Source organism: Zosterops lateralis, assembly GCF_965231275.1.
Source record: "Zosterops lateralis genome assembly, chromosome: 1".
Classification (NCBI taxonomy): domain Eukaryota; kingdom Metazoa; phylum Chordata; class Aves; order Passeriformes; family Zosteropidae; genus Zosterops; species Zosterops lateralis.
In genome coordinates, this window is record NC_139762.1 from 75,724,779 (window position 1) to 75,749,899 (window position 25,121).

The 25,121-nt window shown below is 38.0% G+C and overlaps 1 protein-coding gene across 2 annotated transcripts in view; it reads left to right on the forward strand.

The window, feature by feature from the left end:
• The window catches only part of CDH12 (cadherin 12), a gene marked incomplete at both ends in the record, with an annotated part of 155,738 nt that overhangs the window by 114,440 nt on the left and 16,177 nt on the right, over positions 1–25,121 (forward strand). For both annotated transcript variants that reach the window (XM_083864680.1, XM_083864681.1), the window contains one exon: positions 3,419–3,672. In XM_083864680.1, the coding sequence (XP_083720806.1) occupies positions 3,419–3,672 (254 nt within the window). The remainder of the gene's footprint in view (positions 1–3,418; positions 3,673–25,121) is intronic.

Below are 25,121 nucleotides of genomic sequence, written 5' to 3' on the forward strand. Positions count from 1 at the left end.
AACTATATAGAGCAGCTTGTAACCTCAACAGAGGACAAAACAGATGAGCCAAATTGAGGAGGCCAAATACATCTGTTCTGTCATGGGTACTTAGAATATCAATTAGAAATACTCCAGTTATTGAATAGTTCACAATTAATAAGGCATTCCCTTGATACTATAAAAAGTGCTATTTACTGTAAGGAAAAAAAAAAAAAAAAAAAAAAAAAAAAAAAAAAAAAAAAAAAAGCCATATTCAAACTTACCTTCTGCATGTAATTACTTTTATAGAAGGAATAAATATTTTTTTTTCTTATTTAAAAAATCTATCAGGTAATTTTATTAAAATCTAATTATTTGAAAGACATTTAAAGAACTTTACAGGGCTGGTTTGAGTTTTTTTGTACAATTCAAATATTCTACTGTTTATGTATCCATAGCACCACTCATTTCCTTGACAGATTTTATTGATATCTACTAAAATTTGCACTTTTTTTTAATATGTTTTAAACCAAAAATCAAAAATTCCAAAAGGTTTTGTCTGAGACTTATGCAGACATTAAATTCTACCTTTTTCAGGCAGACTCTGAACAATTCAGACAAATGCATAAATCTTAAAGTGTCAATGGCATCTATATGACTCAACTGTTCAAATACAGGAGAAACAGAGCTGTTCAGGAGATTGTAGCATGCAATCCCCATACACATAAGACAATAAAACCTTAATAAAATTCTTGTTTCATGATACATGTTGTACAAAATCTTTTCTATTTGAAATTAAGTCCTAGGTTTACCACTTGCAACATTTCCCAAATCTCTATACATTTCAGCTGTGGTTTAGCCTTGCTTAGGCTGAAGGCTAACTAATTTCTGCTATTTTGTGGGAGTCTGTCACTGATTTCTTTCTCTCATGATAGCTCATCAGTTTCAGCCTGTCTCTTCTTATTTTGATTGCCATCTGTGCTTTGAACTGTCCTCATAACCTCTAACTATACTTATCATCAGACTCATAGAAGGACAGAAAGAGAGGATGAATTGCCCAGAGGTTACAGTGGAAAAACATTATCCCTTCTTGGGATCACACTGTCTATTTAAAAATGTACTTTAGTATTTCCCCATAATGTTGGGGGTTAGAGAAGTAATGCAGCCACTTTGTCTGCTTCCTGGGTACCTGTGCAGTGAAATACGCCAGTCTGGACATACAGACAGAACTGTTTGAAATCTTACTCATTTCTGTTCTCTTTGCATCATGAAATGTTATGACTGGGCACTGTCCATGCACCATGATCTGTATAAGTGCCTTGAAGAGTAATGTGGTGAAAGACATCTGCAAAGATTGCACAAATTATGGCTCTTTCCATTAATACATCTCTTTGCAAATACAGTGATATACAGGAGCCAATTTGAAAAGTTTTAATGCAATTTTGGTGGTACAAAAGATACATGCAAGGTGTTACCCAGAATTACTATCTATGTGGCAGCTTGGATTTCTTTCTTTCTCTGTCTTAAGCATTTATCTCTAGTTTAACCCCTGACATTTTCTTCTCCAGACTAAGTCCTTAAACTTCAGATTTCTCCTCTTGTTATGTTTTTTGAGTGTGTTAACAATTTATATAAATATCTGGAATATCTGGAGAAGAGTTTTGGTGTGGGTTTTTTTGTTTTTTGTTTTTTTTTTTTTTTTTTTTGTTTGTGTTTTTTTTGTTTTTTTTTTTTTGTTTGTTTGTTTGTTTGTTTGTTTGTTTGTTTGTTTTTTGTTTGTTTTTTTTTCCTTTGGGTAAAATTGTTTTGGCAATGCATAACAAGTGTGTATGAGTCATATAGAAAATGAAAACACACTTTGGCAGTAATTTGGATAATGGACCAACATGTCTATTTTTAGTGAAGGCAACATCTTAGGGTTTCACCACTGAGGCATGAGATCTACAAGACTCAATTTTGTCTGTTTCTTCTCAGGCTAAGTTTCTTCTTCTTTCTATCAGTCCAGATACAAAGGTATAGCACATACTTTTCTAGTAATTTTGGCTGTAGGAGGATGGCTGTGTTTGGTAGTGAATTAGTTTCAAGTCTGATTATTTCTATGGCATTGATATTTACATGGCTAAGTTTAAGTCGCCAGCTCAAAAAAGACTGAGTATCTAGTTTACTAAAATTATGAAATCTTTCATAAGGATTTATAATTATGGTAACTGTTCAGCTAATGCAAGTCAGGGTAACTCAATTGATTTTAGTGGAGCTATTTCAATTCACACCAGTCAGTCATCTTGCCAATTATGTCCTGTTGTGATAAGGACAGAAAACTGAGGAATTTATATCTATCCTGACTGTGAAAACTGACTGAAAACACTGGGGAAAAATAACAGACATTGAAATATTCTTGTTCATACACATGTAAACCTGCTCTTTTTTCCAGATAGCACATTCTTTCCTGTTAGCAAATTTCCAGCTTAACAATTATAGACAGAAACCACTAGATGCCAGTGTTACCCAGACATCAGGAAAAGACTTTGTTAGCAACATTAAAAACAACATGAAAGCCAATGCAGATAAATCCTTTAAATGAAAATAAAGCTTCTGCATCTTTTCAACTAAATAAGACTGAATTAAACATTTTGAGATGATTACTTTTCTAGAAGTAAAGGCACTAAATTGATATGCATTGACAGAAACCCACATCAAAACAACCTGATTGCAGGATACATTACGTCAAAATCCCACATAAGTACACAAAAGCTGCTGTGTCATCTTCAAGACCTTATGAATTACACCTAGGATCGTAACACAGAGCCAAAGTCTGCATTTTGCAAAGTACATGCAGCTCAAACATATGGCATGAATAGCAGTTCACTGCTAAGATTGACATTTTACAGGAAAAGCTTGTTTCAGATCAAGTTAGAATTCACATTCCAAGTCATACCTGAAGTTTAGTTTGACTCATTGGTATATATCAGAGTTTTCATTTGGGTTCATCTTCATCACTGTCATGGTCTTCTGAAAGCTTTTCCTGCTAAAAAAAAAAATAATAAAAAAGGAAATCTTCTATTTAAGGAGCTGGATCAGCTAGAGGCAGCTGATTGCTGGTGCATGAGAGTTGCAAATGCAAATGTCTGACTAACCTGCACTCAGCTCATTTGCAAGAGATGAATCTCACTCATTTAACTTCAGACATCTACACTGTAACTGTTTACATCCATGCCAGTCATCCTGATTTTTTTGATGGAGAGAAGCAGTAATTTCCTGACTATGATTCATCTGGCCTATTTCAAAAACCACCTTAGCATAAGATGAACTGCAAAACAAACTTTAATGATTGATTAGCTCAGGAGATTAGTTTTACACTGAAGACATCTTAAGTTTTGTCAGATTAATCCGATGACTGTGATTCTGCAATATCTAATTTTTAGTCCAATCTAATGTTTTACTTTTGTTCTTTCTACAGCCATTAGACTTTGAAACGAAGAAGGCATACACCTTTAAGGTGGAGGCCTCCAATCTCCATCTTGACCATCGATTTCACTCAGTGGGTCCATTCAAAGATACTGCCACTGTGAAGATCAATGTGTTGGACATGGATGAACCTCCAGTGTTCAGCAAGCCCATGTACACGATGGAAGTCTATGAGGATACACCCGTGGGGACCATTATAGGTGCAGTGACAGCACAAGACCTTGATGCTGGCAGCAGCTCAGTTAGGTAAGAGAGCTTTTCCTCCTTCAATAACTCTCTGACAACCCTAAGTGCTGCTAACAGTTGGATGGATGCACTGGCAAAGAACTTAGTAGGAAGATATAAAATATACCAAGTCTGTCACTGTAACAGATTAGTGATGCTCTGAAGAAATATTGGAAGGAGATGCTCGTTTGCATGAAATATCTGGAAAAATACATTAAATGCTCACAGCTTCTTATCATACTGATCATGTAAGTTACCACACACTGACATGACTATAGACATGGTGTGTTAAGACTAAGGAATAGCATGGTGTCTGGGTGTCACAACCCACTGGTAGAGGATTTGATATTTGCTATAAATTCTTCTCCAGGCTGAACAAAGTTACATGTCATGGAACTCTCAGGCTTTTGTACAATAGCTCTGCCTCACAAGGTGTTGGCTAACAAGTCCTTAAATTCTAAAAATGTACTTCCACAAGAGTGATAGCCCTTAATTTTGTAAGGTACACTTCAATAAGTTTTCAACTCCCACAACAAGCTCCTCAAAATGTGTTGTCTCACAGGCCACAACACATCTTCAGAGAGAGTGAGGGGCTTTTATAGTTAACCTGGTTCTCACTTCCCTAAAGTAGATTTTTCGCACTGATTTGTTAGCACATGCACAGCCAGAGCTTCTCCAGGAAAGGAGGTGGCAGGTGGAAGCTGATAATGAGTCTCAAGGTGGAGCAGGAAGTTGGCTGAGAACAGCCCAGCCCCACCTCTGCAGGATCCTCTCCTCTGATCACACTTTTCCCGTAGCAGCACTCAGAAAGTTTGAGAAAAAATGTGCTTAGGTCTGGTCCTCTGCTCTGGGTCTTTCACAAGAATATCTCCAAAGTAGTGGTGAGAAAGAAGGTTTTACATGCTGAAACTGTTTGAGCTAGACCTCAATGTGTGACAGTTCTCCTCCTTTCACAAGAACCACTTACACCCTACATCTGGCAAAAAGCAAATGCCCTGATAAATAATCATATGTGTCTTGGCTGAGGCTGTAGGGATGTGATTGCTGACCAACATAGCTGTGTTCAGACCAAGAAAACTCCTGCCAGGCAAGCCTCTCATCTATTGCTATAGCTTATTTTCATCAAATAAAAAGGAGGGGGGGATCTGGTATACAAATGTAATGCCTTGATTTTGACAACCTGTTTACAGCCACATTAGAAAGATTAAAGTGAACCAGAGTCATGTACAGATAAGGAAGCTCTTTAAAGCTTAGACTTGGTCTAAGATATAGGCAGTCATTAACACCTCCTTCCAGTACCAATTTATGCTGGGCTCACCTGACATCAGGATACATTTTTATCTCCAGATTTTCATAAGAAATATTGAAGACATAATGCATGTCATCAATCTTTAAATATTAGTTTTTATTAAATGGGACTATGACAGAACAGGAAAATGTTACTACTGTCTACCAAGTGCACAGACATTCATGCAGATTTGATTGCAAATTGAATTTGGATTTGGACTTTTTTAGTCTATATTTATTAATTATGTGTATTTTGGCTCAATATTTATATTCTCAAAATATACAATAAACATGCTGGTTGTAATCATATGCAAAAATTTAGCATACAACAGTGACTGTTTAGTTCCTGCTTTGTCAATTCACTATTAATTTTTGCCTAAAATTATTTCTACTGCTGTTTGTTTCACTTCTTTTCAATAGAATCTTTATTTTTTTATTTTTTTTAATATAAAAATTTATTTGTTCATGAGTCTGTGACACATTTCTTCTCTGACAAAGGATCAAAACATTCACTAACAAAGACTGGGGTCTGAACCTTTTTCCCTGGTGGTAGCCTATGAAAACAGCCCCAGTGAAGCCAAAATTCTGTTAAAAACCATACTCTCTTGCAACCAGATAGAAAGCCTTTAATCACACTGTTGAGCAGGTTTTTTTGTCATATGACAGTGGAATTATGTGGATGTACAAATGGTTTTCAGTGAGAGTTTTTTGTTTCACAAACAAAAGGAGACTCAAGGCTTGTAGGAAACTCAAGTGCTTTTTACTGATTCTGTATTTGCAACTATGCAAGAAAACCAATTGTCTCTCAATGGTCTATCCACATACTGTGTTCACTGGAATATTGAATCCTAAGCCATTTTATAAAGTCCATGTCTCTGTTCTTTAACCCTGAAATCACTACTTGAGTGTCCAAATGCCCATCTACAGTTAATACCCCCTGTATTTTAGTATCACTGCTCTTCTTGCTGACCCGTTACAGCAATAAATTAAGTCCTCCCAGGGTGACATTTATGAGTTGGTTTGGCTGGTTCATGCCCACAGAAAAAACCTTAATTATGTCCTATAACATTCTGGTGTTTTTCAGTGGCATGACTTTTGGGCAGGTGTGTGCATCTACATGACTTACTTTCAGAGTCGTATTTTCTACCTGTGCAGCGACACCCTGCCCCAGCAGCCCAGATGGGTTTGCCCCTGTGTTGCCAGCTAGTCTTCTTCCATTGCTGCAACCACCACCCTAGGACATTATCCACCATCCAGAGTCAGTGTAAAGATAGAACACAGGCTACTTTTCTTATTCAGCAATCTCTAGGGCTAGTTGGATGGCTTTCACTTCTGCAAATAGACTTGACTCTCCTTCTCCTTCAGCAGTCATTGTGTAGGACACCACACAGCAGCTTTCTACCTCTGATCATTTCCTACCATGCAGAAAGATCCATCAGTAAATAGAGCATAGCCTCTTTTGTTTTGGTACAACTTGTACATGATGGTGCTTCTCGGGCATTTAGAGTCGCCTTCTCCATATAGCCATCTTCTGGATTTTTAGGGACTGTCTTGGGGTAATTTTATTATGATACTTTATTTCATAATGATCTGCTTATGTCCAGAAACACCTGTATTCTTTTTTGTGTTTGTTGTTTGGTTGTTGTTGTTGTTAGGGTTTTTTTTGTTTTATTTTTTTTTCCTTCACCTGTTTTTTTTTTTTTTTTTTTTTTTTTTTTTGGCCCATCTGGGGAGCTGGTGGGGAGGCTGCCCCAAACTTGAGACCTCAAAGAAGCTGAAAAATCATGAGAAGGACACTAAAACCCACCAACTTCTGCTACAAGGAAGAGACTAATACCAGAAAGATTCCAATCTGTTATGCCCAAGTGGCTGTGCTAACTCCAGTTCCTCTCCTTTCCTGAGACAAAGGACAGCCTCCATCTTTGCCTCATGGCTATGCTGTCTGGTGGGAGATGAGAGTTAAATTTTGAAATTTCAATATCTAGCATTTATTCAATCCTTTTCTGTGCCTTGCGGGCACCCTTTTGGTTTTTTTTTTTTTCTTTGTTAATAAACAGTTTGGGATTTTTTTTCACTTTCACCCACTAGGATTCATTTTTCTCATTGGCAAACAGGATTATCAAAGCCCTTCTCTCCAGAGGAAAGGCTCATTCCAGGGAATTTTCTCCTAATATTTGTCCCTAAACCTAGACAGGGACATTATCACTTTTTGCTTTACTATAGACCACTTCCAGGACTTCTAATTCTCTCAAGCGTTTGATACCTTCACCTGCAGTGTTCCACTTTTCTGGGGAATTCACAAGACCTTCCTTAAATGGATATCGTGCCCTCATACTTTAGAGAGGCCATCTCCAGAGGCTGCAAATTGCTCCTTCTATTCCTATTCCTCTTTCAATTTCCCCATCTCTAGCAAGGGATTTTAGCTGTTGTGGCTTCATGACCTTCTAATTGCTGGTTATCAGCCCTGTTATCCCAGCATCACCTGGCTGGCAACTGTAGTCTTTCCATAAGTCTCAAGGTTCTGATGAGGTCAAGGAATGGGTAACTTCAGGTTTCTGTTTGATTTGTCTCACTCTTTCAAATTGCTTCGTTGAAAGACCAGCTTTTTCATCTGACCTCTCCTCTCTTGATTGCCCTCATTCTCCTTCTCCTTCTTCCTCTTCTCTCTTTCTTATCAATGATATGGACCCATAGCTTGCTTTATCCAATATTTTATTTTCACTAGTGGTGCAAGTAGTTGCTGTGGTTTGAGTCCCTGTCTGAGCCATAGTGTCCCCAAATGCAGTTTGGGCTCCTGCCTCAACTACAGTCCTCTGTGAGGCAGTAGTAGTCCTCAGTCTCAGCAGGCACAGCTAAGGCCCCAACACAAGGCAAGAAGTTGCTGGCTTTCACTGGGGTGGGCAAGGCACCCTTCCATCATTGATGGGTCAGTTTGCCAGGGTTGGTCATGTTCGAGTGTAAAGTCTCACGTGACTGGAGGTAATAACCACCCTAGAAACCTGCCCAAATCCTTCCACACACCCTGACACCCAGGAACTGGATGCCTCAGGGAAAATTTCAGTATCTCCATCCTTAAAGTTCGTTTTCCCTTACACCAGGACCACACCAGATTCCACAAATCCCATAGTGTGCCAATAGTATTTGTTAATACTATTAACAGTATTAAGCAGCTTAAATAAAGATAAACAATGACCATGGGAGCCTGCATTATAAACCCATTCATATCAATCTTGGGCAGGGAGAGGGAGATGCATTTCCTCCCACCCACAGAAGATAGTTCCCCCTGCATAACAAGGCTGGCCTGTCAGGGGAAAGCACAGAACCATTGCTTGTGTTAACATGTTCCCAGCAAACTCAGCAAAACAAAGAGATAAGCAGTGCAGCTGACAAACTTTGTGTCCCACAAAGGATATTGCTACTTGGTAAATGCTTTAGCATGCAATATAGACAGATAGATAAATAGATGAATAGACAGAGAGACAGTCAGATAGAGAGAGAGAACTACCTTTTTTCTCACTCCTTGGGCACTAAAAAGGATGGTTGTGGTTTCACCTTGGAGAGATGCCACATGCCCACCAAGCCACTCTATCACTCCCCTTCCCAGTCAGATAGGGGAAAGAAAATTAGATGGAACACAACTGGTTAAGGCAGTTTACTGAAGCAAAAATGAAACTTTGTGCATGCATAAGTGAAGAGGAAAAAAAAAAAAAAAAAAAAGTTTACTCCCTATTTCCCATCAACAAGGGATGTTCAGCCACTGCCTGGGAAGCAGGCAAGGTGTGCAACCAAACTTCAACACACCTAGTGGTTTCTCTGGAAGGCAAATGCTGTAAATGAAAAATGCCCTCCCTTCCTTCTCCTTTCCTTAGCTTTTATATCTGGAATGATGTCATATGATATGGTCTATCCCTTTTGTTAATTTAATTGGCATAATTGTGTCCCCTCCCAGGATCTTGGGAAATGTTGGAGACACAGAGTTGATGCTGTACTTGTTCAACAGTAGCCAAAACACTGCTGTGCCATCAACACCTTTCTAGGTACTAATGCAGAGCACAGCACTGTGAAGTCTGCTATTGGAAAGTGAATTCCATCTCGGCCAGACTCAATACACCAATGTCTAAGTATTCTCAATATTCCATAAGTTTTATATTCTCTAAATGAAAACAAACAAACAAACAACAAGGCCATAAGTTTAAAAAGCATAAATTAGTTTGAAGGTGTTGAATGTGCTTACAAGTTCTTATTGTATCTTAAACAATCATGCTCTGTTAGCTGTTTAAAATCGGGATGATATCATAGAGCTAAAGAATTACTTCATTTCTTCATATTGAAAAGGAGTCCAAGCACCTTCTGAGGTTAAATATGCCTTCTAAACAAATGGGAGAAAGCAAGTCACTCTTTGAAGACAAAGCCTATACAAATTACTGGATAATACTGGTGGTACTACAACTACTGGTTGTAGTTTCTCTACAAATTAATTCATTTTCTGTGAAATGTTTTGTTGGAATGTTTTGGCCATTAAGAAGTCTTGAGGAAAAAAAAAAAAAAAGTGTTTTTTCAAGTCTGACAAACAATAATGACTGGGATAAAATCTGCACTGTATGCAACACAAGGCAAAACTCCAGAGAGCAAGGCAAGCTAGAACAGCTCACAAGAAAAGAAACAGTATGTGTTCCAGCAACTAAATCCATGTTATCAGACAAAAATTTTATGTCTGTTATGTTAGGCACATCAGGAAGGGGGAGATAACAACTAAGGATGAAAACTGGATTCAGCTGTTAAAGAAAAATATTTTGCTGAAGGACATTGAAAATGGCGAGAGTTATACTATTTTTCTCTTTTCTTCTGTTACTTTTTGTGTCAATTTTTTAGAGAAATCAGAAGCCTTAAAAGATTTGTTTTGTAGGAAGGTATTTGCTAGAAATGTTGGAGTGAAAGAACACAGAGCATATATTCAGTAATGAACAGGAAATTAGGCACAAGGAAGAAAAGAGCTGCAGGTATTCAACACCTGCAAGGGTGACTGCCTTTGCAGCTCTTTTGGAACATTACCCCAGTGCACCTAATTTTCAAACTGTGTTAAATCTGGAGCTTATGTGTCTCAGGTGATCTGTTTTGTCTATTCCCATTTTATCCATAGTGCTTCAAGAAATGCTCAGCATATGTGTTAAGGTGAAGTCCTATGTACTTATTGGCCATTAAAAATCCCAAAGGACTTGCAGAAACAGCTCTGATCTCATTTTCTTCTCAGACTACTCTAGTTTACTATAGTTTGAAAATGACTGAGAGGAAAAAAAAAAAAAAAAAAAAAAAAAAAAAAAAAAAAAAAGCTGATATCCTGTACTGTGATACAATGTCTGCAACTTGTAATTATGCAAGTTTTTGGTAAAAATCCTTGTACTTCTGAATGAGAGGTTTTAAGGACTTTTCTAAAAATCACTGTTTTATGTGTCCAAATGGCATGAATGTTATAGACAAAATTGTCTAAGTAACAAGAAAGCAGAAATGGAGGGCAAGACTGAATTACCTTCAGTACCTACTAGTGAGCTCTGTCTAAACAGTGTGTGAGAAGTTCAACAACTTTGCACTGACACATCTGAAGTTGTCAGATTTCCATGAAGATGATCTTTTGGCATGAAGTATAAGAGGATTTTCATCCCTGATGTGAATCGCAGATGATGCTAATTAACAATGAGTTTCATATTCTGCGCCAAAACCCTGTCCTTCAGGTCTTCTCTGCTTGACTCAGGAGTTTTGCCTTATGAACCAAAGAACCACTCAAAGCAGGAAACCTGTGGGGATTGTGCATTTTCTTGACCGAGCCCAGACTCATGAAACTGTGATTTTTAGAGTTAAAAGCGTATCTACTATCCATAGGTCAGTCTTGTCCTCAGTATCTTGGGGATAAGACTCTATTCCCTGCATGTGCTTCCAAAGGAAAGACCTTAATTTTTTTTTCTGAACTAGTTCACAAGGGTCCACACACTTTTATGAATAGTTCAGTTTTCCCAGAAAAATACTTTGCCATGTTAAGATCAAGAAAATAAAGACTTTTTCCTAAATCCTATAACACCATATCTTAATGTACAACCACCAACAAGATGAATTAAATTACGTAAGTTTGGCTTTTCAGTCCCATAATTCTTCCAACTCCTTGTGCCTACATTTTTTGAATTTACTTATTCTTCAAAAAGAAAAGTCCCACCCTGTTATATTAACATGTATCTTACAGTTGCATACATATATAGAAAATCTGTGACATCTAGTTCCAGCACCTCAAGTGTCTTAATTTAATAACAGATTAAGTGACAGCTATTTTTTTTGTGTATGGTATCATGCTGGAGACAAACAAGTCAGCTCTCTACAGACAAGTGATGTTGAAACTCATGAATTCTGGTTCCTTTTCAGCTGCTCTGGTGATTTTGCATATTTGCTCTGTTGCCTCCTGTCAGTTTCTTTTGCAATTTTAGCTATACTCCATTCTTTGCAGTTTATGAAACCCCTGTCCCACACCCCACATTTAAAACCTCTATTGCAAGTTCTAATTTATCCAAACTATCTAATTCAAATCTCTGCAGAACTACTGCTCAGCTTCTGCTGCAGTTGTCTTATATCATTTTCTGTCCTCCTACCAGCCCAGGGTTTGCTTATCTCTCTTATGCTCTGTCTAATAGTAGTCTCCTATTCCACAGTCTTCCTTTCTCCCACTGCTGGTTTCGTCTTTTTAGGGCTGAACCATCTCCCATTAGCTTGATTGGTGCCTTGCTCTACCCTCTTCTTCTGCTGAGGACAGAGACATTTTTGATCTCGGTGTTATGATGCATTTGCCTCACTTCATTCCAGCTATTTTATCTCCTTTTGAAAACTATGAAAACTGGGTTTCCCTCCAACATTTTCTCTGAATTGGAAGGTGTATATTTGGCAGACACATCTGCTCTTTCCTCACCATCCTCTCCTTTCCATTCTCATTTGGCTCAGTGAGCACCAAGGTACTATATACTTAACAAGATCCCCATCTACCTACCTTACAGCAATGCTGGATATGATATAGAGCAGTGAACTCCTACTTCCAGCTCCCACTTCTCCCCACTTTCTGATTCTTCCTCAGTTCTCTGTTTTCTAGCTAAACTTCATCTTCATGACCTCAACCAATCAAGTCCTCTACTCCACCGCCCTTTTCCTGTAAGCTTTTCTTCTATGGCCCCATGTACTGCTCTGCCATTTTCTAGGTTTGAATGACCTCTCTTCCTCCTCAGCGACTGGGTGGTTTTAAGGAACTGGACAGAAAAGTGACTTCTGTTCAAACAGAAGGCAGAAAACCCTTTCTCTTCTGTGTATAAATTGTCTGCCAAAAGGAGCTGTTTTCTAGCAGCACCATCTCTACTTTACCTTTACCATGAAACAAGGTGTGAATAACAAATTATTGTGCCAATCCCCTTCATGGTAGTTTAACTTATTACATTTTGTTTTACACTTGCTGTGGATTAGATGCATGCAGACAGTTATCACAGCTCAGCTGGTAAGTGGCTCAGTTGTATCAGTTCAGGGTCTGTGGTACCTTGATTCAGTAATCGGCTCGGAGCTACTTACAAGGAGAAACTACAAAAAAGGTGTGAATTTGTCTTAACCTTAATCCTAAATCTATATGCTTAAGGCTGAAGCAATCACACACGATCAGTGGGGAAGGCAAGTGTAGTCACTCATTAGCCCTCTGTGATGCTGCAGCAGGTTCACTGGAAACAGATGGAGTCGTGCATTAAAAATCCTTCTTTGCAATTTTGGGACACATGCAGACTGACATTTTGATCTGTGTGGGTTTTCTTGAGACTGGTAGGAACATGGAAGAAGGCAAGTACTTTCTGGCACAAGTCAGCAAGACCGTGCTAGTGAAAAATCAGACCTTCCCAAATAAAAGACTGGTGGGAATCATTTGACATGTATAAATTTTCCTAGATCAACTCCTGAACACACTTGAAGCATGAAATATTATTTCATAAGTCCAGCAAGTAAAAAGCAACTGAAAACAAAGTCTAAAACTGAGAGAGGCCAGTAACCTTTATTTACAGTCAGTAATTCATCAACTTACTGAAGCTTGTGAAAAACAGCAAGTGATCTTCCGTTGGCATATGCCATCATATTGCATTATAAAATGTCAGTCAGGAGATTGAACTGAAATAGATGTGCAGACCCAAGAAGTTTATGGACTACAGCTCTCAGTGAATGGCCTGTTTGTGAAAAAACTGTATGCTGAAAATCAAGAAGTATGCATTCAGATCCAAGGCAAAGAACAGCCTTGCAAGGAAAGCTTTTAAATTAATTGGGAACAGCTAAGTAGCCAAAGTGAGGAGAAAAGAACAATATGATCATAATAGTTCATAATAGTTTCTGGTTTATTTCACAGCACTTGTACCACCTGGTGATGTGATTTTACAAAGCCAGCTCTCATCCCAGAGGCACAAACAGTAATTTTATCTCAAATAATAGTCTTCCTGATTTTTCATCAAGGAAATTGATTTTCCAAATTTCTTCATGAATGGATTTCTCAAGGATTCTAGAAAGCAATTGTGAGATTAAAACAGAACTTTAATGTCTACAGCCATTATAATGTGACCTAAAATGGTGAACCTCCCAGGGCTTGACAGAGAGTTATGAGGGCTCAGGACTTAAAACTATGTCTAAGAAGAACCTATGTGCTACAGGGAAGTGTGTTAGTTGGTAATCTACACTTTGGTACACAAGTCGACCCTGAAGCTATCTCACTTGTATAGAATAATAAATAACCTTCCCAATACTTTTCATTTAAGGTCTTTCATCTCTTTCCACAAACAAAGTGGAAACATAGGACTGCAACCTAGTCAGATTCCAAGTCCTCTCCTTCTGAATTTATCCTTTAGGTCTATTTATAAGCATTGACAATACTTTTCTGTCCTAAAATACTCAAGTTTATCATTATGTTTAAATAGTTATTGCATACAATTTCTTATATTTTATATATTATCTTCTTTTTGCACTTTGTTTGTTGTTTTCTGTTTAAATAATAAATTTTAAAAAACAGGGGTTTGGAGAGTTTTACACTTTTTGAAATCTCTGTGTTTTGAAGTTTCAGTCATATTCTGACTGTAGATACAAACAGATCTCAGATATTTCTTTTACTGTGTCCTTATTCTGGGCTTCTCAGTCCAAGAAAGACATGGACGTACTGCAGGGAGTCCAGCAAAGGACCTTGAAGATGCTGAAGGAATTGGAGTATTCTTTCTATGAGGAAAGGGTGAGAGAGTTGGGAATGTTCAGTCCAGGGAAGGGAAGGTTCAAGGGGGTCCTAACAGTTATAAATGCACTTAGTGCACATAGGAGCATCTGAAGGGAAGGTGCAAAGAGGATGGAGACAGATTCTTCTCAGCGGTGTCCCGAGGCAGGACAAGAGGCAGTGGGCACAAACTGAGACACAGGTTTTCTCTGAATTATGAGGAACAGGAAATGCTTCTTGCTGTGAGGTTGACCAAGCACTGTCACAGATTGCCCAGGTAAGTGGTGGAGTGTCTCTCTGTGGAGATATTAAAAAAACCCAAAAAGACTTTTGGAGTTGGTCCAAGGTGGGTGGCTATAGATGTCCCTGCTTGAACAGAGGGTTTGTACCAGATGACCTCTAGAGGTCCCTGCCAACCTCCACCCTTCTCTGATTCTGTGACATCCATCTTTAATAAACTGGAACAGATACTGTGGAAAATGAAGCCGGGGAATCATCTATGATGGCTAAAAGGACTGCTGTCAGCATTCACTGAAATAGTATGTATTCAGATCTATAACAACAGATTATTTTAGAAAATAAAACCAAAAATAGTGTGAAGGAAACACAGAACAGAAATTCAGCTCAGATAGGAGGAGAGAGGAGCCAATTTTAGAAATAAGTGATTGGGACCTAATGTTGCTCAGGTCAGACCATCAACATGCAAATGGGATCAAGGAGATGCTTATCCAGCAAATTTTCCTGGTGCCCTCATGAAATTCATAAAACCTTTGAAAAGTTGACTTCATACTTATACTGACCTCTGCAGACTCTGCGTTCCTTGATACATCAGAGGCTTGGGGAGACAAAATGAAAGAGGAGAATGCAGCAGCTCTGCAGCATCAGAGCTGTTGTGAATAATCTCTTATTTCATAAGCACTTCACCAAATCAGCCTCAAAGTAGCACAAAGAAACATCCAATTCCTCACTTCACTGTTTCCCCTTGCAGATCCAGCTGACAATCCAAGTGGGTCCCGACTGATGATCTAAGCAAGCAGTAAATCTTTTACTGCATGCTGCAGTTTTCTCTAGAGTCAGCATGGTTATTTTATTTGCTTTTCCTTTGATTGTCTCAGCATCAGCATTTTACTTCAGCTTTTTAAATGGATAAAAAGCATAAGGTATTTGTTCATATTTCAGTTCCAAAAGATATAGAACAGAGTTAATATTTACGTACTTACATGATGCAAAAGAAAACAATCAAAGATTATTTCTATTGGATATATGCCAGTAGGCCAGCTCTCCTTTATATATTTATGATATTTAATGCCTTGCACTTTGTCAGAGGACAAAGCATTCCAGGCCAGGCTTCGGAGCAGCAGCCCAGGAAACACCTCTGTCTTATCCTTTGGAGTTTAGGTCAGATGCACCCAAGTGCAAAATAAAAGTTTAGGATTCTACTGAGACTGACTATCTGATGGAGTCATAGCATCTGCTTTTCCTTTCTCAGCTTTCTTAAGGGTTGAGCTATTAATGCAGGTTTACTTGCTCCATCTTTATATGCTCACTCTGCCCATTAATAGAGATACTCATACACATCCAGACACTCATCCCAGCATGTTCTTTCCCCACTTAAAACCAGGAAAGCAAGAGCCCTTCTCCTCTCCACCAAGCATGAGTTGTGCCCTCTGGTACCTGCGTACCTTGGTGAACGCAGGTCATGGGTTCTTCCTGCTATGGGCCAGATGAAAGGGGAAAGACCATGGGCAGCAGGGCAAAGGGCAAATGTACATCTTTCAAAATCAGGGTGAAATGGTGCTCAGGATCTATAATGTGTGGTTCTGGTATAGAAAGTGTTCTACTCCTTTCCCATGATAGCAGGATTGACTGCCGAGCTGGGAGTGATGGTGTTAAATCCAACATGCCCTCTACTGCTTCTCACAGTCCAAAAACTGAGACTTAATTAAACTGCAGGACAAAGCTTTCCCTCTGCCTGGCTGTCTTGCAGTTCTGCCTGCTCAATGAAGCAGGAAAAATGATGTTGAGACTGAATAAAAAACAATGCATTTTCCAAATGGCAACAGCTTTTGATAAGATACTCAGCTGGTAATGAGAAATGCAGAGCAGACAGTGGAGCTGGCTGGAGGGTCAGATAAGCAAATGAACGAAACCTTTAAAGGCGGAGAGAAGAGAAATCATAGGAAGTTGTAGACAGGCAGAATTGGCAGTTTGAAAGGGCTGATAACTGAACTGCGGCACATTTTAATTCTTATATTACCTAGCATGTTTTACTAAAATTCTTATGTAAGATTTATAAGGCTTATGAAAAGTTTAACAGCTTCCCTCACTTGACTCTGACCCATCATTAGTTCAACTGTCTGCAGCCACTGCTTTCCTGTCAATTAATTTGGCATAATGGTTGATCTTCTCCAAAGGAGCAGAGTATAATTTATTTGCACTGATACTACTCATTTCAGACCAAGTGAGATACTGAGTGCTAATATCACTAAACCTCTAACCTCCTGATTAAAATCACAGAAGTAGAGAGCCAGGTATGAAGGACTGTGAACTCAGACAAGTAGTATGCCAAAGACTCAAACTGTTTTTTCTTGTGGGAGATCAAGTGCTGAATGAAAGACGTGAAAATGATAGGCAACAAACAATTACAAGAAGCATTCACATCTTTTTCCAAGGTGTAGCAATTCCTTTGTCCTTCCCAAGTATCACCACCTGATGGGCAGTATAGACAACACTCATTCTGGGAAGGCTGAAATACAGATCACAGGATAGCAGTCTGAGAAATTCCACTGCTGAACTCCTTTGGAAGAGCAATTTATTTGGGCCTCTGTCAAACTAGTCCCAAATTCTCTGCTTTTTAAGGCAGAAATCATTTAAAATATTCTTAAAATAAAATATTATTTATTTAAAATATTTTAGCTAATGCAAAACTATCTTTCCTAAAAGACTATCTAGTCTTTATTATTTCACTGAGATCTTCAAATGCACTCATCCTGGACTGCCACAAAAGCTTTACTTCAGTGTTTTGTGCATTTGAAAATCTTTGCAAAGTCATGTAGAAATATGGCTTTTTGTGTGAAATGCTGAAAGAAAAATCATAGTAAAACTGACAGAAATATTTTGGTATGACAGTAAACTTGGGGGTGTATTTTTTTTCAGGTGTGTCAAGTGTGAAGGGTATAAAGACAATTCTGCCATTTCTATAGCATCACCCATACAGGCATCTCTAACACAAAGCAATGGCTCTAAAAATTTTCGTTGTGTGCTCCCCTTGTTGGTTGGGTGTTATATGTGACAGTAAAGGCACTTAGAGCAAGATAGACCAACTACATTGGCTTCTCATTTTTGGTTGCATTTTATTATGCAAACTTAGCATTACACTTGAGGTGGTTTTTGACATCAGTTCTGCAAGCACAACTGAGCAATGATGCATTTGTGACTCTGGTTAGGTCACAAAGCAGCTGAAACCCAACGACATTTTTAAAAACTCTCCCTTTTCAGTTGAAAAGAAAAATGCATTCAGGAGAACTACAGGATAATGCTGATTCAAAGCAGGAAGGGAGGTCAGGATAGGAGATAGTTAATTCACCTGGAACAGCTGCAGAAGCCTTTCTGTGACTGTGTCTGCCTGGGCACTTTGGAGAAATGTCATATTAAGATTTCAGGGCAATAGTTAGTAGTGAATGGCAGTGCTGATTCTTTTTCACACTTCAAATAGAACTGGGTTTTGTCCACTGGGGCTTTTTTGTTTGTTTTCTTGCTTGTTTGGTATTGTTTATCCTCAATTTCTAGCATGCTCCCTGAAAATAAAAAAGAAAACAAACCTAACATATTTGAGACTGTTATGTATTGGTATGGGTAGGGTTCTTCTGGGATCTACTAGGTATCCATGAGATTGCTGAAGGGTTATGATCTGACCACAGACCAGTCCAAGTTTCCTTTGCTTTGACCTCTAATGCCTCAGCAACGTTCTGAAGGCATTCAGCAGAGGTACAGAAAATTCCTGCTGCCATTAAGGGAGACAGCTTAATAAATTATTTAAAACATATAAACAAAAAAACCTCCTGCAATCTAGTGGAACAACATCTCCTATATAGGAACATCCTTTTTTTTTTTTTTTTTGTTAATGACAGGCAAATCTTACAACAAAACTTCAGATGTTATTTTGGTGTTATTAGTGTTAGATTTTTCTAATAGCTCTTGATATGAATATATCAAATGATGGTTTTATGTGGAGATAGGTAAGTTTGATTTACTTCCTTCAAGCAGCATATCAAAGTATTAAATCCAGAGTAGTAAAACTGGGAGTTCTGCACAAGAGAAGTCCTATTTATTTACATTATACTAAGAAAATTCTTTCTTAGAATATTTTATATTAAGAGTTTATTCAACAACAAGTACTTTTATTTTTAAAATATCTTTTTTTTTCACATATATATTAGTGTGTATGCATACAGCACAATAGCTACTGGGTTGTAGAGTGTGAAGGTCATTTAAGAATTATTATGATTGTATTAGCACAGGACAACATGAATGATATGCAAAACCTGCCTGCTACTACTGAGCAAGTAGTACATGATACTTTATTTCATATTACCATGCTGCATAGAGGAGAAAAAAGATTCTTTAGCATTTTTGCTCCTCTAAAACTGTGTGAAACAACATTTTCAAGTTAATAGAAAACCACAAAAAACCAGAGTCAGGGGTAATCTTTAGGTCAAAAGGAGGTATGGAAAAGAAACTCAATTAATATAATGCTAAGTGATGTAGCCCTGAGAAAGACTGGAAATTTAACTATTCTATTTAGTTGTAAATACTCAGAGGACTGTATCATTTAGCACAAGAAAATAAAATATTTTGTTAGATCTATTTATACCTATTTGAATTTAATGACTTCTTTAGCCATGCACAGGCTACAGCGACAAGCAGAAATCTGTCATTGTTGATAAACTTGCCAAAGTGGACAAGCGCCTGGCAGACTGTGCTGACGAATTCATGCAGCTGATGAGTCTCTGTGCCCCTGTGATGCAGCAGCTCTCACAGAACATCTGACTTTTCCAGCAACCCTTTGTTCCATGGGTGGCTGGGACTCTGAGAGCAAGGACCCATGTACTTTTGTACCATTTTTTGCAATAAAAAGAATTCTCAGCAATTGGAAAAGCTTATTCTGGAGTATTTGATTCAATGTTTTTACACTGGGGACTCATTTTAAATATTCTTGATTGCACCTTTAGCAAAATCATGGAAATCACTCCTCTGTGTTAACTGGAATGGAAGATACTTCCAGGAATCAGCAGAAGAGTTTAGCACTTACCTTTGAGAAGAGCAATAAAGTTCTGACTTAGAGTTTCTCATATTTATGCATTTAAATATGGTGACAGGATTTGTTTGCGTTTTACACAATGATAACTCAGTGAATGGATTTGGAGTTGCAGGAAGAACATTTTAGTGGCAGAATGGGATTTTGGAGGACACATAACTTGTATCCTTCAACACATTGCATTCTCTAACTTTTTAATTCCTTTCAGGCCTGACCCGAAGTCTGAATTTCTTGTTTCTCATTGTAGGAGTGACTTTTCTGTTTTCCTACATTTTAGTAACGTCAGTCTTAAAAAGACCTGGAAGCCATTGTTATATTTTAAAATGTTTGTAACCGCACCTTATGATGAGCATGATTAGTATGATGATACTGTTTCATATTTAGGAGAGCTTATGATTACAGAGACTATAAGGATTATCATTCCACCTTTCTAGAAATTTCCTTTACCGCACAATCCCTATTACATTACCCAGTTTGCCTTTTTACTACCAAGCGACAGCACTTCTGTCATTCCTCTGTGTGTGCAGCATAATGTACATCACTGACAGAATTTGCTACAAAACATAAATTTTCCCTTCTGATTTTTGCCCCTTCTCTGTGTTGAAAAAATCCTACCCTCCCCTTTTTGCTGTTGAAGCTCTTCCATTATCTGTAGGCCATTATCCTGTCTCCCTTTTTTCATCTCTTATCTAAGGTAAGCATATGTTAGTTCTTTTAATCTTTCCTTATAACTTGGAAATTCCTAGACCCAAGGCAGTTTTTCTTGCTTTTCTGAAAGCTTCTTCTATTTTTTTTTTATTTTATTATTTTTTTTTTAATCTATTGACCTAACGCCCAGGACAAAATTGTATTGTAGAGGTGTTGTATTTTTAATATCCAGTTATATGCAGAGATTTAATAATTTCAAGCCACAGCACATGATTATTCTACTAATAAAAAGGTTTTGGTCTTTCAGGTAGTCTCATCACATCTAAAATCTCATTTGTATTCTTCCAGTTCCTTCCCTCTTTAGCCATTCCTGCTTTAATGCTTCTTTCATCTATTTAATCATATATATATTGGAATAATAATAAAAAAAATCTTAACTGATCATGACACCCAACTAAATTCTCTTAGCTTTCATTTACATTTGTAACATTTTTAGGCTATTGCTTATTATTTCTGGTATGATGGGTGGTATTTATATATCCGAAGTTGTCATGGACCCTGAATTTCCTTTAGTTGCAGGTTAATACTTAAATAAAACTTAAAGTGAATGCAGTTTGAACGATTTAAGATCATGTACACAAATAGTGATCTATCACATTACAGAAAATTGTTATTTCATCCCTTACGTTTCTTTGCAATATTTTACTTTAAAAAAAGCGTGTTCTAAGACACTAAGTACTAGAGTAAGCAATATGCTTTACATCAGCATAGTGTGAGTTGAGACAAATTAAAGTATTTTTATAAAGCTCCTCTATCACCTGGTTATTTCTCCCTATCAAAATAATTTTAAAAAATCCATAGGAATTTTTGAGGAAATATTTATTGAGCATAAAGGCACAATGATCAGAAGCCATTAATATTCAAATGCCTGATTTTGGTTGTGCTGATCTTATATTGCCACTGCCTTTTTTATCTTACACCTTATCTATGGTCTGTGCTTAAGCACTCTTTAAGGTCAATCTTTGAGTTTTAGTGCTTTGGCATTTGCCCTTAATCCTCCCAGTGTAGCTTTAAAGCAATCTTCTCTTCCTTTAAAACACACACACTTTTAAATGTCTTACCTTGCTCATTTCCTGGCTTAAATTACATGATCATAACATCAAGAACAAGCATTTCCTGTGACAGGCAGGAGAAATCTTCCCCTGCACATTTTTAAGACCAGAAGGTGCATCCTGAGTCCTAAGCTTCACAGCCTCCTTAGCATCCTGCCACCTCCCATCCCTTCAGAGCATGTTGTCACGCGGGTTTCTCCAGCAGCACAGGACAGCTGTCCAGTTCTTTTATTCATGGCATCAGTCTGAAGCTCCTACAGTTGTCTGCTGGATGACTCAGAGTTCCTGTTATCTTCACAGGGATGACCTGCTGTCACTCGTGCTCAATAGCACTCCATCAAACACTGCTATTTTCTGTGCTGCAGCAAGACTCAACTTGGTCTTCCTTGTTGTCCTCCTCTCTTTGCAGGGAGATGAGCCCTCTTCCAGGGGAGTGCTCTGTGAGAGCTCGTGAGGGACACTCAGCCTCACTGTCTCACCAGGGTGAATGTCCACAGTTCTTGGAGCTCATAAGAAGTCAGTGTGGACTGTGGACGAGTCTTACAGGCTTCAATCTTATAATTTTATAAATTGAATATTTCCATCCTGTCTCTTCTGTCCTACATGATGTCCAAATGCAGCTATTCTTGAGAAAACTCAGACAGTGCTAGCAAAGATATATCCTTCCACATACTCCCTGTCTTCAACAGTATAACCTGGAATACACTTCTCTGCTGGAAAGAATATTCAGGGAGACATATAAGTATTTTTTTTTCCCTGTCAGTGAATATGAATGATATCAATGTCTGGTACTGAGAGTTGCCAGGCAGGCCTGTTCAGGAGCTTCTGAAAAATAATTCTGCTTTGTCCCATATCAACAAGTAAGTTCTCCCTAACTTTTTGAGGAAGGAAATGCCTCTTCGGATTAGTGCACCTATCCATGGTCTGTCTTGCAGGCACTCTGAGTCAAATAAACCAACCTCAGTTGCTTCAAACTGCTAGACCATGACTGGAAGATCTAGACAGCTGTCCTAATACCAGTATTTCAGCGCTGTTCCTCTGTGTATCCCAATCTCACAAGAAACATCAGGCTTTATGTCCCAGATATCTGGGTTTATCTCTGGAAAGTTACTGATTTTTCTGGTTGGGGCCTTTTTGCCATTTCTTCTCTTCTTCAAAGCATTTTTTCCACATTAAGGACAGAGCTCAGGCTCTGCAGTTGTCCTTAGAAAGAGATTAGCTGTTGCTGTCCCATTTACAAAAAATTGCACACTGACCTTCAGTGTGTGAAAGAGTGGTTTCTACCTTTAAAAGGAAGCTACATTTTCTTAAGGCCTTTGCCAAAAGTGATCTCCCCTTGGGCTGTCCCAAAAACATCTCCATTTCAAGACCAGACAAATGGGATCCCATTCAGTATTTTCTTAAGCTTTGTAGACTTACTGATGCACCTGGAAGCAATTCTGTGTCCAAAAGATCTGTCTGTAAGAGGATTTTCTGCTAGGTATGTTTTCTTGGGTATTGTACATGGAGAAACAATGAAAGGAGGAAGAATGGGTGCTTGTTTGCAGTTTTTCCTGTAAATTTATCTCATTTTGTTTTAGACAATACATGTCCAATAATTCTTCCTATACCTCTCCCTTCTGTAGTCGAATTGAATATGTACATTCTTAAAATGAGAGGAGCAGAAACAAGATACCTAATTTAAGTTTATGTGCAGCACATGGAGAGAGAAGAAAGGGATGTCTCCAAAGATAATGCCAAAATTAAAATAAGTAAATAGAAATACTAACAGTGCTAAGGTGATGACTTAATAGTTTTCACACTGTTAACACAGTGAAGGCGAAGACAATGGATTTGGAAGAACTGCTACAGCTACAGTTCTGCTTTTATCAAATTTCCATTCCACAGAATATTAAATTTCCATTTCCACAGAAGCTATGAGGAATTCTGCCATAACTACCAGCAGGAGCAGTGCTAGCCTTGCAGTGCTTACTGCAGACTTTGGTCCTGCTGATGCTTATGCTTAGGAATACGCATAGTGGGGCTGCGCATGAAGTGAATCACCTGTGTAAATGCTTCCAGACAGACTATCAGATTCTGATTCTACAAATATTCATGCTTGAACTTTGCTTCAAACACAACAGGGTTCGTACTTAATATGTTTTCTGTACTTTCAAAGCCTCCTGGTGAAGGAGGACATCCCCTACATGGTGCTTTGAATTAAGGCCTGTACTTTTTCCCTGGCTCATACTGTGATATGCAGGGTACTAAGGCAAAGTTAGTCTTCCTGAGAGGAAATAAAAGCCAAGTTACTTTCTCATGCTTTGAACTCATTTATTTGTGTGTTGCTGCATATTTAATTTTGGAAGAAATTATAATTTATTAAACATGCAAAGCCTGACAGAGTAATTTTGCTGCTCCTGAGAGAGTATCTTAGGGTAATGAAATTTCTAATAAATGGTTTTATATATTTTTCATAATTTTAATGTCAAGCAAAATTTGAACAAAGAAATTGAAATTAAAATATGGGTAGATAATAATATCATACTCAAGAAAATGTGCCTGCTCAACTATGTAAAAGGATACATGCTGCCTTTAGCAAACCATTTCTGAGGCTTTTCAATTAAAGCTGTAAACTGGTAATGATGCCTGTCAATTGATGAAATAGCCTATTTCATCTAGGAAATAGGAATTCTTTTGTAATTTTGATTGAACAAAATGTCTCCAGATGAGCACATCATCTTATTTGTGGCTTTTTTACTCTTCAAGTCTTCCAGAGCTATTGGATTCTTAGTTTCAAGTAGAAATATTTCCTTTGTGAGTATGACATATACTCCTTTCTACCATTGCTTCCTTCTGGAGAAGTAAAGAAACAGTGTTTATAATTCCATTCCATCTATATTAAATACATAAATAACTCTATTTAGAGATGGAAAAAGCAGCTTTTATTCTTCTTCTCGTTGGTTTACATGAAATGAGGTGTCACAGGAGTGGTTCTCTAGGCTTTATAATCTTCTGAATGTACTTGTTGTTGAGTGCCATTTTGTTTTTATTGCCTACTGCTCACGAATGGCTTTCTCAGTTTCATCCTGCCTAGTTTTTGAGAAACACTATTGAGGTATGAAGAGACTAGCAATGAAAAGGAAATTAGTAGCTGGCAGCAATTGCATCAGAAAAAAATATTATTCTGTTATGACTACAAGCAGTACCATCAAATGTGAAAGCAGACTTTCATATTAATTAGCATTTAAGGGAAATGGGTTTGGGATAGTTATCACATTGCTTTTAAGCAGCTGTGTTTACAGGTGCATCTCTGCTTTGTATTCCTCACTAGAGAAAAATAAGGAATAAGTAGACATTTCTAGTTTTAAATCTGTTTTATGTTCATACTTCTTGACAAATAAAGACTCAGGAAAACAAAACAAAATAAGACAGTACAAAACAGTGGTATTTCCCTGTTCCTCACAGGTCCAGTGAAAGGTGCCTCTTGTTCACAAAGGCAAAGTGCTGTTTATTGATCCTATATATGTGTGGGAATAAGCATAGTCTTCTTCATCTCCCTTGCTATTACCCTGCCAAAATCCTTAGGACACCGCTTTGTGAGGCCACGTCCAGCCCACTGCAGCTACAAATGTATGTAAAGAGACCAGATCTGGCACACTCTTCATCACCATCCATACCTCAAGCCCTATTTTACTTACCTTTTCTCTTTTTCCCCTCTAAGCTTATACAGTGCTTCCAAAGTGGTTGATATCAGTAAACAGGGTCACAGAAGATGTGCATCAGCTTCTTCGGACTTCAAGGTTTTCAAATAACCTGAACACTAGGAGTACTAAGTCTTTCATTATTTCCTATTTCCCCCTGAGCATTCCAACTTGGC